We start from the raw sequence: 15613 nt of genomic DNA on the forward strand, positions 1-15613 counted from the left end.
CTGCCGCCGCCGCCAGCCGGGGCATAATACGGTAAATAAATACGAGCATGGGGATCCACGTGTGAACGAAGCCCCACTCCCCCTCCCCTTTTGCTTTCGCTCTCGAGCCGGCGCTTTTTTTTTCTTGAAATTTCCCTCTTAAAATGAAGGTGCGTGTTATACGCCTGTGCGCGTTATACGCCGATAAATACGGTAAGTAAGCTTCATGCTTATATCATTCCATTTTTATTTTATTTTTTTTCACTTTCCAATAAGGTCTGTGACCAAGTAAATTACTGCTATTGGTTAGCTACCTCTTTAAAGCTTTGATCAGATCAGTTACAAAAATAAAAAGCACTGATGTGAAATGAAGGGTCCTTGGTGCTCTCTGAGCTTGCTTGTTTTCTTGCAGACTTTTCATTACCCTAACTAGGTAACATCATCAGTGGTAGTAAGGAGTGCTGTTTGCTGTCAGTTTATATTCTGGTGTGAAGTATATTAACCTTCTCAGATATTGGAGGAGTGATATTAACATATACTTCAGTTTAAAGGGATGAGTTAAGGTGCTTATTTTGTTAAAATGATAAGATTGCCCAAATAATAATAATTAATAAATAATAATAATTAATAAATAATAATAACAATAACAATAACAATAACAATAACAATAATAATAATAATAATAATAATAATAATAATAATAATAATAATAATAATAATAATAAAAATAAAAATAAAAATAAAAATAAATAAATTTGGAAGGGACCTTGGAGGTCATCTAGTCCAACCCCCTGCTCAGGCAGGAAATCCTATACCATTTCAGACAAATGGCTGTCCAGTCTCTTCTTAAAAACTTCCAATGTTGGAGCATTCACCACTTCTGGAGGCAGGTTGTTCCACTGGTTAATTGTTCTAACTGTCAGGAAGTTTCTCCTTAGTTCTAGGTTGCTTCTCTCCTTGATTAGTTTCCATCTGTTGCTTCTTGTCCTGCCTTCGGGTGCCTTGGAAAATAGCTTGACTCCCTCTTCTTTGTGGCAGCCCCTGAGATATTGGAATACTGCTATCATGTCCCCCCTCGTCCTTCTCTTCATTAAACTAGACATACCCAATTCCAGCAGCCTTTCCTTATATGCTTTAGCCTCCCGTCCCCTAATCATCTTTGTTGCTCTTCTCTGTATTCTTTCTAGAGTCTCAACATCTTTTTTACATCGTGGTGACCAAAACTGGATGCAGTATTCCAAGTGTGGCCTTACCAAGGCATTGTAAAGGAGCACCCGGAGGCTTCAAATGGTCCAGAATGCGGCCGCGCGGGCGGTGTTGGGAGGGACTCGTCGCTCCCATGTGACACCGCTACTGCGCGAGCTGCACTGGTTGCCAGTGGCCTTCCGGGTGCGCTTTAAGGTGTTAGTTACCACCTTTAAAGCGCTTCATGGCATAGGACCCGGTTATCTCCGAGACCGCCNGGGAGGATTTTATTTGGGGTTTATCTTTTAACAATTTGACAGAGACACAACTTTAAAATTTGATTTAATTCGGTTTTATCGGGGGGGAATGTATTTATGTTTTGTTTTAAATATGTTGTGCGCCGCCCTGAGTCCCGTTGGGAGAAGGGCGGCATATAAATTAAATTTATTATTATTATTATTATTATTATTATTAATACTTCACGTGATCTTGATTCTATCTCTCTGTTAATGCAGCCCAGCACTGTGTTGGCCTTTTTGGCAGCTGCAGCACACTGCTGGCTCATATTTAAGTGATTGTCCACTAGGACTCCGAGGTCCCTCTCACAGTTACTACTATTGAGCAATGTACCCCCTATACTATACCTGTACATTTGGTTTTTCTTGCCTAAATGTAGAACCTTACTTTTTTCACCATTGATTTTCATTTTGTTAGATAGCGTTCAGTGTTCAAGTCTGTCCAGATCCTCCTGTATCCTAAGCCTGTCTTCTGGAGTGTTGGCTATTCCTGCCAGCTTGGTGTCGTCTGCAAATTTGATGATTTCCCTATCTATCCCCTCGTCCAAATCGTTGATGAAGATGTTGAAGAGCACTGGGCCCAGGACAGAGCCCTGGGGCACCCCACTACACACTTTTTATTTATTTTTTATTTGTTAAATTTATATATCATCCATATTACTATGGCAGTGACTTTGGGGACTTTCCTTGAGATCACAATAGAAATCATGGAGATTTCAAGCTAAGGTCCCATCCAACCCCATGATTCTGAGTTTCATGTCTTCAAGTTTGGGATGCTTATTTGACATTAGGCTCTTCAACCTGGAGGTCTATGCACTGAACAAATGGAAGCTGCCTGTCATTTGAAATTGTATGAGTTCGTTTCCATCCTTCACAAAAAGTTAAGGAAATTATCATATTGTTACTTTGTGGTTATTAGTAACATATTTATTGACAGAATTGAGCACCATTCCAAAGCATTATATTACATATGATCCAGTTTGAGAGCATCTGATTCTCTCTGAGGTTTTCAATTGAGGTTTAATAGGCTTATCATCACTGAATGATAACAATATAAATGAGGTTTTGATTATGGTTATTTATCCTGCTCAAGAAAATGCAGATGATATGTTATCAGAAATTATAATGGAATGTGAGAATGAGGGGAATGAGGGGAAGAGATTCAGCCTAGACAAGATGCAAAGATGCAGACAAGAGAGACAGGAGCACCCAGTAATTTAATGGCCAGGAAAAGAAACTTAGGAAAGACCTGCCATAATTGATCACGTGGCTAAAAGTAGCAATGAAAAGTTTGTACCTTCAGACTTACAGAATTTGTTAATATAGCCTGACAATAAACTAGATTTAACTCAACTAGTCATATTTGTATGGGAGGGCTGACACAAAAATGTTCCATTGCATCCAGGAAATGAGCAAAAAAAAAAGCGGAGAAAGATTCAGTCATTTTTAAATGATAATAAAGCCTTGATTTACTATTATTGTTGAATTATAAGAAGCCTATAAAAGGCCATTCCAGACTGATAAAGATAAAGGAGAACATGATATAACAAAACAAATGCAAACTTTCAGCTTCCAGATTTTATCAGTGATGAGGCCTGCCTCCTTGCTACAACATTCAAGAAGCTTCTTCTTAAAACAATGTACATAATGTACAATGTACATAAGCTGAAAATTCACTTTCTGGAATCTTCACAACCCCATGCTATTAATCTTAACAAATTTTATTACAGAGAACTATAAGAATTGTGCTTGACACTTAATGAATTTTGGTTTTAAGCAGCTTTCAAGAACTTCACACAGCCAATCAAAATTCTGCCTACTCTAATCTAATCTAGTCTGAGTTGCTGTTCTAGATGAAGTAGTAATGAAGGGAAAACTGCTACATCCAAAGGCTATTTTTTTCCCTTTAAAATATGGGATTTGTTTATCTATTTTTAAAATTTTTAAACATTAGTTTACACAGACTGGGTTAGGGACTAAAATTATGTTTGTTGCTTGTTTGTGCAATATGAGAAAAACCTATGAGAAATTTGAATATCTGGTAGATTTTTTTTACCCCATGTTTGATGTGCAATTTTATACTGGTGTTGGTGCTTTGAGAAAAATGCAGTAAGTAAGGCTTCTAACCACTAGTGGCATATAGACAATATGGAGTAGCTTAAAGATCACTTGCGACTCTTGCACACACCAAAAATCAGGCCAGGGCTTATTTTCTGCATGGGTCTTATTTTTGGGGAAATATGGTATTGTGCCCTGATATATATTTTAAAATTTATTTTTCATCATTTACAAAGTATTTCATTTCATCACGCTGAAGTAAGATGAGGAAAACATAAGTCTGGCAAAACATTTTATTATGCAAATGTCAAACAAGGTCAACACAAATGTGAATTCTTTAAAATTAAAACCATATACTTAAAACTGGATTTTTTTTTCTCCAAAGAGTTAAAACTATTACTTTTGTTGCTCCAGAAAGACATTATTGTTGCTGTTGCATGTTTCCAATCAGTATATTCTATAGTTCAAAATGTGAGAATCAGAGATTAAACCATACAGTTTTCAATGTAAAAAATAAACTGCAGAATTTCTACCAAGTATTCCATCTACTCTCATACTTTAAATCAAGAATGTTGGAACTTTTCTATACAGTTGGATGATGTGGTCCACAAATATGGAGTTCTATGATAAGGCTGCATAATTTAGATTCTAAATCTGTTAGGATGATTACAAGAGACCTAGCAGAATTTTTTGGTTACTTAAAAGTTTTATTTTCTTTCCAAATCTATGCTAATTTATTGGCTAGGATTAGAATCAGCATTAACTTTACCTATGAAAAACACCACCACATTGCCGCTTATAGAAGTTGCACTGCTAGATCAATTACTCAAAGAGAAATTTAGGATGGACATTTGTTTTGGAGTCCAAGTAACTGTGTGTGTTCAAGGAATAGAAAAAGAAACAAATTTGGATTTGAAATCTTACAGCAAAGGCTATTTGTAAGTATAAAACTAGAGGTGCTCCTGGGACACAGATTGAGAGGACAAAAAGAATGGGATCTTTCAGTCAGTGTGTGAGAACTAGAAGAGTGGAAGCTCACAAGAAACATGGCTTACAGGGATAAAGCAGGGCTTAAATCAAGCATGTCAAACTGCCGGCCCACAGGCCAGATGTATCATGTCGAAACCGCACCCATCCCATTGCCGGCAATGGGGAAAAAGTTCCGATACATCGCACAACGTCACATGACATTTGTTTGACATGCCTGGCTTAAATGGAGATGCTTTATTAATCTGAACACTATTATCCCTTGCTTGCCCTGTAATTGCTGCTCATATTTATCTTAAAGTTACAATGAAACTCACTGGAGGTTCAATAATTACTTAAAACATGAATTAATGCTTTTTTTTAAAATGCATATCAACATAAATATGCTGAACACATACCAGTATGTATATAATATGCATATCAAAACTTATCTTTGAATATTTTTATTCATGTAGACTTTTTTCCTTTTTAATATTTGTTATTGCAATGCAAAAAAAATGAAATAAAGCAAAGATATGAATAAAGTCATGTGCAAATAAAAAATAAAGCAGGTAGGGCAGAAATTAATGGTTTCAGGCTACAGAAAACAGGCTCTCAACAGAGATGGCACTACAGATTCATCAAAAAAACAGCCAACACTCTATGAACTCAGAGAAAATAACCCTACAGGTTAAACCCCTGATCACAGGGACTTAATTTTTTTAATATGGAGTGATTGAAGAAACAGTCTTAGGAACAAGTGCCCCCAAAAGGCAGAAGTGTCTAAAGAATCAATCTTCAGTTGAGTCCTGGCATGAAGTATGGCAATAAAAATGACACAATCCAGAACAACTTCTCCACTAGATCTAAGAAAGTATAATTTCTGAGAAGTTAATCATAAGTTTTATAATTTAACAGAAACAATGAAGTTGATCAGAGATTCTAGTTATTGCATAATTAATATAATCTGAACATGTTCTAAGACTGAAATGGGCATATAGTAATACTGGATTTACTAGTTGATATCTGTGTAATTCATAAAAGATTGACAGAATTTTTCAATTGATCCACCTACTCCCTTTAAAAAAATGACAATAATGAAAATTTAGAACAACAGAAATGAAATTTTGAATGTGAATTTAATATTGTGATATGCAAAAGCTAAATTGGTGGGTTCAGAATTTAAAAATTGACTAGTTGCTTAATTTCTGTAGTAGGAACATGTATACAGACTGGACACCACAAGTTAATATCTCCCTATTCTGGCATAAGTATTTCTGGGTAAGAGGGCTCATATTTACTTTCTATATTTTTAAAAAAATTTCTGAAAAGAAATATTTAGTAGTAGTATCAATATTATTATCACTATTGTTATTATTTATATGGAGTTTAATAAGCAAACATTTGATTTTAATAAGTATCAAGAAAGATTTATTTCTTTTTTGAGACATTTTCCAATTGCCTAGTGATGTTTGTTTGCAGAATCCTACTATTATGACTACTTACCTGATTTCTAACCCATGCTATGACTATAGATCTCTGAAGAGAATTTTTTACTTCTTTATTTCTTAGGCTGTATATGAGAGGGTTGATCAAAGGTGTTAGGATTGTATAAAAGGCAGAGATGAGTTTGTTCCAGTCGCTCAAGGAATTTAAATCTGGTAAAGTATATGCAACAGTGATAGATCCATAATAAATAGTTACCACAATGAGATGAGAAGAACAGGTAGAAAAGGCCTTTTGTTTTCCAATAGTAGATGGGATTTTAAGGATAGTAGATATTATATATGTATATGACAATAATGTTAGTGTAAAGGGGGGTAGGGTGAACAAAGATACAAAAGTTAAAATTAGGATTCTTAAAAGAAGAGTATTGCTACAAGACAACTGCATAATTGGGTAGGTGTCACAAAAGAAATGATCAATTTCATTTGGACCACAGAAGACTAACCGTGACATTAATATAATTGTTATAGTACTGGCAATGAACCCAGTTACCCAAGATCCTGCTGCCATGTGGAGACACAACTTACCATTCATTACAGACACATAATGAAGTGGTTTACATATAGCCACATATCGATCATAGGACATTGCTGAAAGGAGATAACATTCCACAGCTGCTAGATAAGCAAAGAAATAATGTTGTACAAAGCAGCCATTGATTGATATTGATCTATCTCCATTGAAGAAACTAGCCAGCATTCTGGGTAAAATAGCAGAACTATAGAAAGACTCTAAGCAGGATAAATTCCCAAGGAAAAAATACATAGGAGTATGAAGATGTCGATCAGTTGCCACCAGTAGAACAATAAGGACATTTCCAGCAATGGTCATGATGTAGATTATAAGGAACACCAGTAGCAAAATAATCCTTATGTTCTGAAGATTCCTAAATCCCAGCAGAATGAATTCCTTGATAACAGTTTGATTTTGCAGTCCTAGAGTTTCAGCAACCTGCATCTGTGAAAAACAACAGAGTAGCAATCTTTAATTGCTACATTACATAATGTCTCTGCTTATTTCCATTACTCATTAATAAAAAACATACCTTCAATTTGTAAATAAAACAAAAAAAACAATAAGTCAGTTGTTATCAGTAGTGGCACAAAGCATTAGAATTATAGGTAAAATCCTTGTATAGCTTTAAAAAAGTTGTTTCAGAAGACAAAACTCTGAATAAATAAACAAGCAAATAAATAAGAGTACCAAATTAATAAATAGAACTCATATTTTTATTGTATCATGGCTATTGATCAAAGGTTTTCCCCCCTCTGGAAACTTCGCCATAGTAGGAAAATATGCTGATTAAATCAAATTTCTATTTAATAAGTTTATTTAGATGTTACCATATGCTTTTTCCTTTCTTATAGGAATTATTTAATAGTCAGTTGCTGCTAATGAATTCATAGATGCTGCTAAGTTTTTTGAAAAATGACCAAAACATTTATTACACTTTAAACAGAAAATAGTGATAAGCAACTAGAAAATAAGCTATGTGTAAAGTAACTATCAACTCTTTATTTTATATTGAGTTATAGTATATATTACAAAGAAGACTTCTGTTTTAATATAGTTTTCAACAAAAGAAGTGCTTCCTTGGGAATTCAATATACATATAGAAAGGGAAATTACAAAATCCAATGGGAATTTACTGTTAACGGGAGAGATTGTTATGTCATAATGAGTACAGCAAAAAATATCCTTTCCTTAAATTTTTGAAATGAGAACAATATATTAAATATTAATCTAGTGGACCCTTAAGAATAATTTACAATTTTTGTTCCTTGTTTCTGACTCAGAACATTAACCTATTTTAAGTCATGGGGAATTATGACTCATTGATAATATAAATACCAGGTGAGGCATTTGAAATTATAAAGAGGCCATAATTTTAAGCAGTCCCAGTCACAGAAGAGAATTCCGAAATATTATAGAAAATAATATATAGATATATATTTAAAAACACTCAATCAATTTTTTATTTTGATCATAGAGCAACATAAAGTAGAAGTAAGAAAAACTCATTTTAATAATACCACTGGAACTTAAAAGAGGTGAAAGGCAACTAAAAGTTAGAGTACCTAACATAATACTATATAATTAAAGTTAAAATATATCTATAAAATAGAATAAAAATAAATTCTCAGTTTACTCATGCATAATACCCTTATTTAGCAGTTTGCAAATTTTAATTGCTGCTAGGCTAAATCTAGCAACATTATATGTAATAAACAGTTCCTTATCTAACTGAAGAAAATCAAGACCCAAAATGGGGGTCCTCTCCCAAGATGGCTGCTGAGTGGTAGGATTTTTTTTTCTTTTCTGCTGATAATCTGCTGATTTTGCTGCCAAAGTTGGTTCTTTTGCAGCATTGCTCCCCAGATTTGAATAGGAGTGCTAAGGAATAACTCAGCACAACTTTTGGATGGCTGTGGACCCATCCAGGAAGGAGAATCTTGAAGACTGCAGTTCCCTGTAGGAGAAGCCAGAAAATCAGGATTTTCTATCCATCTTTTCCTCTCAGCAGACTGTACTCTTAAGGAAATTTGGGTTTTAATTACACTCTTTGAAGTTTCTGTTTTGTTTGTTCTTTATCTCTAAAAGTTAACTGGTTCATTGAATGCTGATTTATTTTAATCCTTGTTGGATTTTATCAGTTCTTTTCTCTCTTTTTTGTTTCTTTGTTTTGTTTTTTCTTTGATCTATTTGGCTTTCTGTAAGGAAGTCATCCCAAGTTTCTGGGTAGTAAAAGTGCTTGAATTTGATTTACATTTACATTTATATATGACTTTCCCCTAAAATGTGTTTTGCATTTTATTAACTTGCAAAAAATTTGAATTTTTTAAAAAATCCTAGATCAAAATAACAAAAATATCCTCCCTATTTTTCTATTTATTTTCTCACTGTGAGAAATATTACTTTAACGTTCCTTGTTTTTTGTCTCTGAAGATTTTTTTTTAAAAATCTTTCATCACTAAATTGCAAGAGAGCAACAGTGTATCAGTTTATAGACATGGAAATGTGGCTGGCATTTGAAAAAAAAGAACATTTGGTAACTTACAAATCCAAGGTGAAAACTTCTTTAAAAAGTTTGACAAAATAATAATGGTTCAAAAGTAATCATAAATAAACCAGATTCACAAAAGGAATTTCATTTGAAAATAACAGATTTGGTGAAGACTGAAAGACATATGGAGTTACAGAATTCCAATACAACAGCCTAAAACTGATAAATTGGTTTACTCTAAGAAGATTGAAAAAGACTGGGAATGAATTTCTCACATTTAACTGGACAAATTCATTTAGACCCTTTTGCAAAGATAGATCTAATTTGGAGAATCAATTTATTATATTTAATCAGACAGCAATTGATAAGAAATGGTATTAAAAAACTAACATGAATATTTGGTCCAGGATGAATTAGTATTAATTGTTGGGATAGATAAGAAGCTGTGGTAAGCTTTTTATGAGTTGTATACAATAATAGTTTATTAACAAAGAGTTTTGAAATTTTACTCTTCTCTTTGTTGTTGTTGTTGGTCTACCTTTAACTATTTTGTCATTTATATGATAAATAAATGACAGGTTAATAATTTGCAAATAGAATTAGAAGTTTAAAAACTTTTGGGACTGTTTTGTAAAGGGTGGGGAATTAATAGTGTTACAATATATTTATTAGTATTCAACTAGGGGAACAATATGTGCATATGTGTTTGTGTGTTTTTAGTGCACTTTTTAATATTTTATTTGTTTGTTCCTGTAAAAAAATAATTTTGTATTTTAACTTTATTTGAATAAAATAAAAATTATGCTAGAAAAGGCAAAAACGTTCATTATGATCTATAACACATAAAGGAGAATAAAATTTTCTGAACTATATTGGTAATAGGAGCACTATGAAAAATGTGTGTGATGGTCTTGATGGTATTAAGATATGGACAGGTTCTCAGATACATGTTGTAAGCACTTTGATAAATCTTCCATTAAGAATTTCAGAAGATAAAACATGCACTTCTTTTAAGAAATAACCTATAACCATTTATACCATTTAAAGTTGAAAATTCAACTTTATTGGAAAATGCACATAGTGAATATACAATATATTTCCAGAGTATGGAAAGAACCTGTTTTCTTTTGAAGACAGCAATCTTCATAATCTTGACCATTTCCTGTTTTGTTTCTCTATGTCAGGGGTGTCAAACTGCCAGCCCACCAGCTGGATGCATCATGGTGAAACCACGCCCACCCCATTGCTGGCAATGGAAAAAAAGTCATGATACATTGCAAGTTTGACACCCCTATCCTATGTTATTAATTAAATGTTTTTGTCAGATAAAGAAAAAAAAAGAAAATAGAGTGGTTTTTTTTAAAAAAAACTTGTTTAACAACAACTGTATTCAGTTTGCATTTACTGTGAAGATCTGTTTAGTACTTCCTGAATAAATGGATGCACATCTTTGTTTCTAAAATGTGAGATTCCATTTTCCAAAGAACAGAAAGGTGCTAAAATCCATAATTAAGGATTGTGTTGCCAAAATATACTCTCCCTTTTGCTTTAAAATATAAAAGCGACTTTATTAGGAGAAAGAGTCGCAAGCATGTATATAAATTTGAATTTTGTTTTAGAATTACAAACTAATTCAGAAGCATGATATCACAAAAAACTGCAAAAACTCAAATTTGTCCATGCCTCCTTCCTATCTTTACTTATGGTGTGGTGTTATGAATGGATAAAGGAAAATGTTCAATAATAAATTATAACCAAAGTCTAAAATAGGGTGGATCTAGTTTTACACACCCACTAGTGATGTGGAAAAATAGATAGGCCAACATTTCACAATTTAGAATTTCACCTCCTATATGGTGATTTCAGCTAGAAAAATTCATATCAATAACCAAAGAAAGATGAACTATGAAAAGAGCTAATTATCATATTGAGGATAGACAATTCCTAAAGGCATAGAACTACATAGCTTTGTTGATAAAGATAACAAATTGATAAATAACTGATACACATGTTTTCTCAGTGCTTTCTTTACTTCATTGTTTCTCAGGCTGTAGACAAGTGGATTTATCATGGGTGTCAAAACAGCATAGAAGACAGAAAACACTTTATTAAGGTTCCTCAGTGTATCAGTATTGGGTAAGATATAGACAATTGTTATGGTGCCATAAAAAAGGGTAACCACAATAAGGTGAGATGAACATGTAGAAAAAGCTTTTTGTCTACTACTGCTGGAGGTGATTTTCAGGACAGCAGTGATAATGCAACCATATGAAATTACAGTAAGCAAAAATGGGGGTACAGTGAACAAAAAGGAAATAAGATAAATTAGAATTTTTAGGAGATGGGTATCACTGCAAGACAATTCTATGAGTGGGAAGACATCACAAAAGAAATGATTAATTTCATTTGGTCCACAAAAATCTAAGTTGGACAGTAATGCAATTGTTGTAGAAATAGCCAAAAATCCACTAAGAAAAGAGCTGCCAACTAACTGCACACAGAATTTACCATTCATTTTGTTTGCGTAATGTAAAGGGTGACAGATAGCTAAATACCGATCATATGACATTACAGATAAGAGATAACATTCAACAGCTCCTAGTGAGGCAAAGAAATAGTGTTGAATAAAACACAGTTGGAATGAAATGGATCTGTCCCCAGTTTGAAGACTGATCAAAGCTTTGGGAAGAACAGTAGAACTATAGCATGTCTCTATGCAGGAAAAATTTCCAAGAAAGAAATACATCGGTGTATGAAGATGTTTCTCTTTTATAACAAGCACAACTATCAGAATATTCCCAGCCAAAGTTATCATATAGATTAAAAGAAAGAGGGAGAACAAAAGAAATTGTAGCTCTTGAGGATTCCTGAATCCTATAAGGATGAACTTGGTAACATTTGTTGACTTTTCTATACCAATTTTCTTCAGGAGTTGCATCTGTGGATAAAACATATTTACATATAGCGTGATATTAGTATGAAAGAAACATTCTTAGAAATATCACAGAATCATCTTTCACTGATCTAATCATTAACAGTATATTAGGTACAGATGCATATAAGGATTATGAAGATAAATATTGCAAAGAAACCAGATTTCTTTTTATTGGGACTAATGGATAAGCAATACAGCAGAAGAAGGAATTGTGAAAATGCCAGAATTCACAGAAACGTCAAAACTGACATGTTTTGTCACCAGAAAAAGTAACAAACACTTTTCTAAAAGATTAGAACTCTTATATAGATATTTTTGCTGAATGAAGAAAAATGAAATTATTATTTATGGATATGAAGGTTAAGAAAGATGTGTATTAAAGGAGGGATGAAGGGACTTCTATCTAAGAAGAAAGGAGTGTTATCTCTTGAAAGAGAGTTAGAATTTATTTATTTATTTATTTAACTTTATTTTTTATTCTTTTTTCCCTTCCTTCCTTCCTTCCTTCCTTCCTTCCTTCCTTCCTTCCTTCCTTCTTTCCTTCCTTCCTTCCTTCCTTCTTAACTTGTAGTTTCTTTTCTACTCTATGAAATAATTCTTAATAAATATAAATTATTTTTAAAAAGATAAGTTCATAGCAATCACAGTAGATTAATTTATAATTATAACATATGTATTGTAAGCTACTAAGTGTATGATGCAATACACTTACTCTGAGAAAATATGATTTTTGTGCCATGTTTCATAATCAGTTGCTATTTTTTGCTGGTTGTGTATTATTTCCTAGTTTTATAGTTTCAGAATATTTATCACTAGATCAACTTTATTGCTGAAAATATATTTCTTTCTTTTTTTAAAAAATCTTTATATCATATAGTTTGTTTGTTTCTTTGAACTCCAACCTCAGAAAGTGGGTGGTCTTTATTTTTAAATACCCCAGGAAGAGAGAACCAAGATCTGGCTGCTTCCCAGTCTTTTTTACTCCATTCCATTATAAAACTGTACTCATTAGTCAGTGAAGTATTTAAATCTTATTTGACTTGCTAAATAATTCCTATATGTTATCAATTATATTACAAAAACTCCAAAGCAGTATTTATTAGGTTACAATATCTGTTTAAATTCACATTGATTTTTACCTAAGCTCCTTTCTATAGTTTCATTCAACAAATATTAACAATTTACTTCTTTAAAATTTAATAAACCTGATAAGATTTTTTTAATTGATTGAGTGATTAACTGTCTTACCTTGTTTGTTGGTTCTGTTCTACAATTTTGCATTTTGGGAAAAATCCCTGTAATGTTTTGGTCTTATGATATACATCAAAAAAGTATATCTTGCAACATTTTAATAGCTCATGTAAAATGTAACTTAGTCATTTCTACAAATTCACTTTTAAATATATATATATATCCAATGGGCTACGCTACATTTAAATATATTCACTGAAATAGTGCAGTCTTTTATACTTCAGCTGTTTTATGGTCAATTTTCTTATGCACAAGTTTGATTTACAACTACTAAACCCAATGGCACCAGTTATCACAGAGGATGAAATGTAGGAAAAAATTAAGAAATCCCATTGGATCTAAGCAAAGTCTAATTAATAAGGGAAGAGGAAAGAAAAGTTAATGAAGAACCTTAGACAGATTAAATATATATTAACTAAGGGGAATATGGTCTAGGGTAGGGTTCCCCAGGGAGTTAGATGGGATGATCCACTATTGTCATTGGGTAAGATAGTTGAACTGTAGCAAACCTCCAAGCAGGACAAATTTGCTAAGAAATAATACATAGGAGTATGAAGATTCTGTTCAGATACAATCAGGATAACAATCAAAACATTTCCAGTCATAGTCAAAGTATATATCACGACAAACACCAAGAAAAGAAACATTGAAAAATCTTCAAGTTTCCCCAAACCTAGTAGGATGAATTCTGTAACGTATGTTCCATTTTCTCTTTTTTCAAAAAGTATTGATCTGCATCTGGAGTAAGAAAATTATATAAATGATTTAACTATTTCATTATTATAACTGAAAAAATATGAGCATTTCTACAAATTAACATATTGTTTTATTGATAGATGATTTATTAGTGCAGTATTAGTTTGTTGATTTGTTGAATAAGCTACAATTAGCTGCGTTCATAGAAAGTGGTAAGACATAGATAATGGTTTATCAGTCATAATTTCTGGTTCAAAGAGTACAATAAACCATACTCAATCAAATCACATCCCAGCTGTAGGCCATGTGGGAACTCAGTTTGTGTGTGTTTGAGAGAGGGAAAAGGAGCATAATATCCTGAAATTAGCAAATAACCTTCAAACTATATTTTGGAATTACACAAATATAGAAAACACTATGGATTGTTTGTCTTCTTGTTGTTGTTGTTACTATTATTATTATTATTATTATTATTATTATTATTATTATTATTATTATTATTATTATTATTATTATTAGCCCCCACCAGCCCCATAGATTCTCCTTTAAAGCTGGAATCCAAAGTAGAGTTAATATGAGCGACTTTGTCCATCAGATGTGTAGCATATTGGTCACAGGGACCCTTAGATAAACTTTGATATTACTCTCTCCATGAAGAAAGTCTTTCAAAACAGGGCGCATTAAGAGTGGAGAAATAGTTATGTTTTGCCACTCTTACAACTGTAAGACAGGCCCTGATAGTAATTGTAGCTTATGCTACAATTACTTATTTTTTGTTTTTAGTCTCCTGCCAGCAGTGCTCTAGGTCAGGGCTTTTCAACCTGTAGTACACATACCATTGGTGGTACTTTGGCATCTGGCAGGTGGTACGCATACAATGGGTTGAAAAGCATTGTAAGCCCAGGGGAGAGAGGAGAGGATATAAAAGGAAAAGGGAGAGAGAGGAGAGGATATAAAAGCAAGAGGAGGGGAGGAGAGAAGAGAGGATATAAAATGAGGAGGGGGAGAGAGGAGAGGATATAAAAGAAGGAGTAAAACTGATACTTTTTTCCCTTTTTATGGTTTGTAACATTTTATTATATTATATTACAGAATAAAATACAAAAACACAATAGTAGGACACAGTGAGGAGGAAACAGGCAAAGAAAAGTGAGAGGGAGAAGAGAAAAAGAAAAGAAAGGCATTGGATTCTGACTGCAGTAGAATGAAGCATTAACATCAAACCTCAACTTTTTACTTTTTCATAATAGTATAAATTTGTTGTTGTTAGTTGTGAAGTCGTGTCTGACCCATCACGACACCATGGACAACTTTCCTCCAGGCCTTCCTATCCTCTACCGTCTTCTGGAGTCCATATAAGCTGACTCCTACTGCTTCAGTAACTCCATCCAGCCACCTCTTTCTCATTCATCCCCTTCTTCTATTGCCCTCAAACTTTCCCAGGATTAGGCTCTTCTCCAGTGAGTCCTTCCTTCTCATTAGTTGAGTTTCAACTTGAGGATCTGGCCTTCTAAAGAGCAGTCAGGGTTTATCTCCTCTAGGACTCACTGGTTTGATCACCTTGCAGTCCAGGGGACTCACAGGAGTCTTCTCCAGTACCATAGTTCAAAGGCCTCAATTCTTTTGCACTCAGCCTTTCTTATGGTCCAACTTTCATAGCTATACATTGCAACTGGGAAAACCATGACCTTGACTATAAATACTTTTGTTGGCAGGGTGATGTCTCTGCTTTTTAGT

At 33.3% G+C, this 15613-nt stretch overlaps 2 protein-coding genes across 2 annotated transcripts; both read right to left on the bottom strand.

Annotated features, from left to right (window-relative positions):
• Positions 1 to 5499: 5499 nt before the first annotated feature.
• LOC114922572 (olfactory receptor 6B1-like) lies at positions 5500 to 8359 on the bottom strand. The gene is made up of 3 exons (XM_029284169.1): positions 8301 to 8359; positions 5991 to 6921; positions 5500 to 5562 (listed from the first exon to the last, which is right to left on the bottom strand). Exons 1-3 carry the CDS (start codon positions 8357 to 8359, stop codon positions 5500 to 5502), a joined length of 1053 nt encoding a protein of 350 aa, XP_029140002.1.
• A 2550-nt stretch (positions 8360 to 10909) lies between these two features.
• On the bottom strand, positions 10910 to 11947 carry LOC107287595 (olfactory receptor 2AP1-like). Its single transcript, XM_015816117.1, has one exon. It carries the CDS (start codon positions 11945 to 11947, stop codon positions 10910 to 10912), a length of 1038 nt encoding a protein of 345 aa, XP_015671603.1.
• Between the last annotated feature and the right edge of the window lie 3666 nt (positions 11948 to 15613).

Source organism: Protobothrops mucrosquamatus, unplaced genomic scaffold, assembly GCF_001527695.2.
Source record: "Protobothrops mucrosquamatus isolate PMUCROS unplaced genomic scaffold, P.Mucros_1.0 scaffold400, whole genome shotgun sequence".
Classification (NCBI taxonomy): domain Eukaryota; kingdom Metazoa; phylum Chordata; class Lepidosauria; order Squamata; family Viperidae; genus Protobothrops; species Protobothrops mucrosquamatus.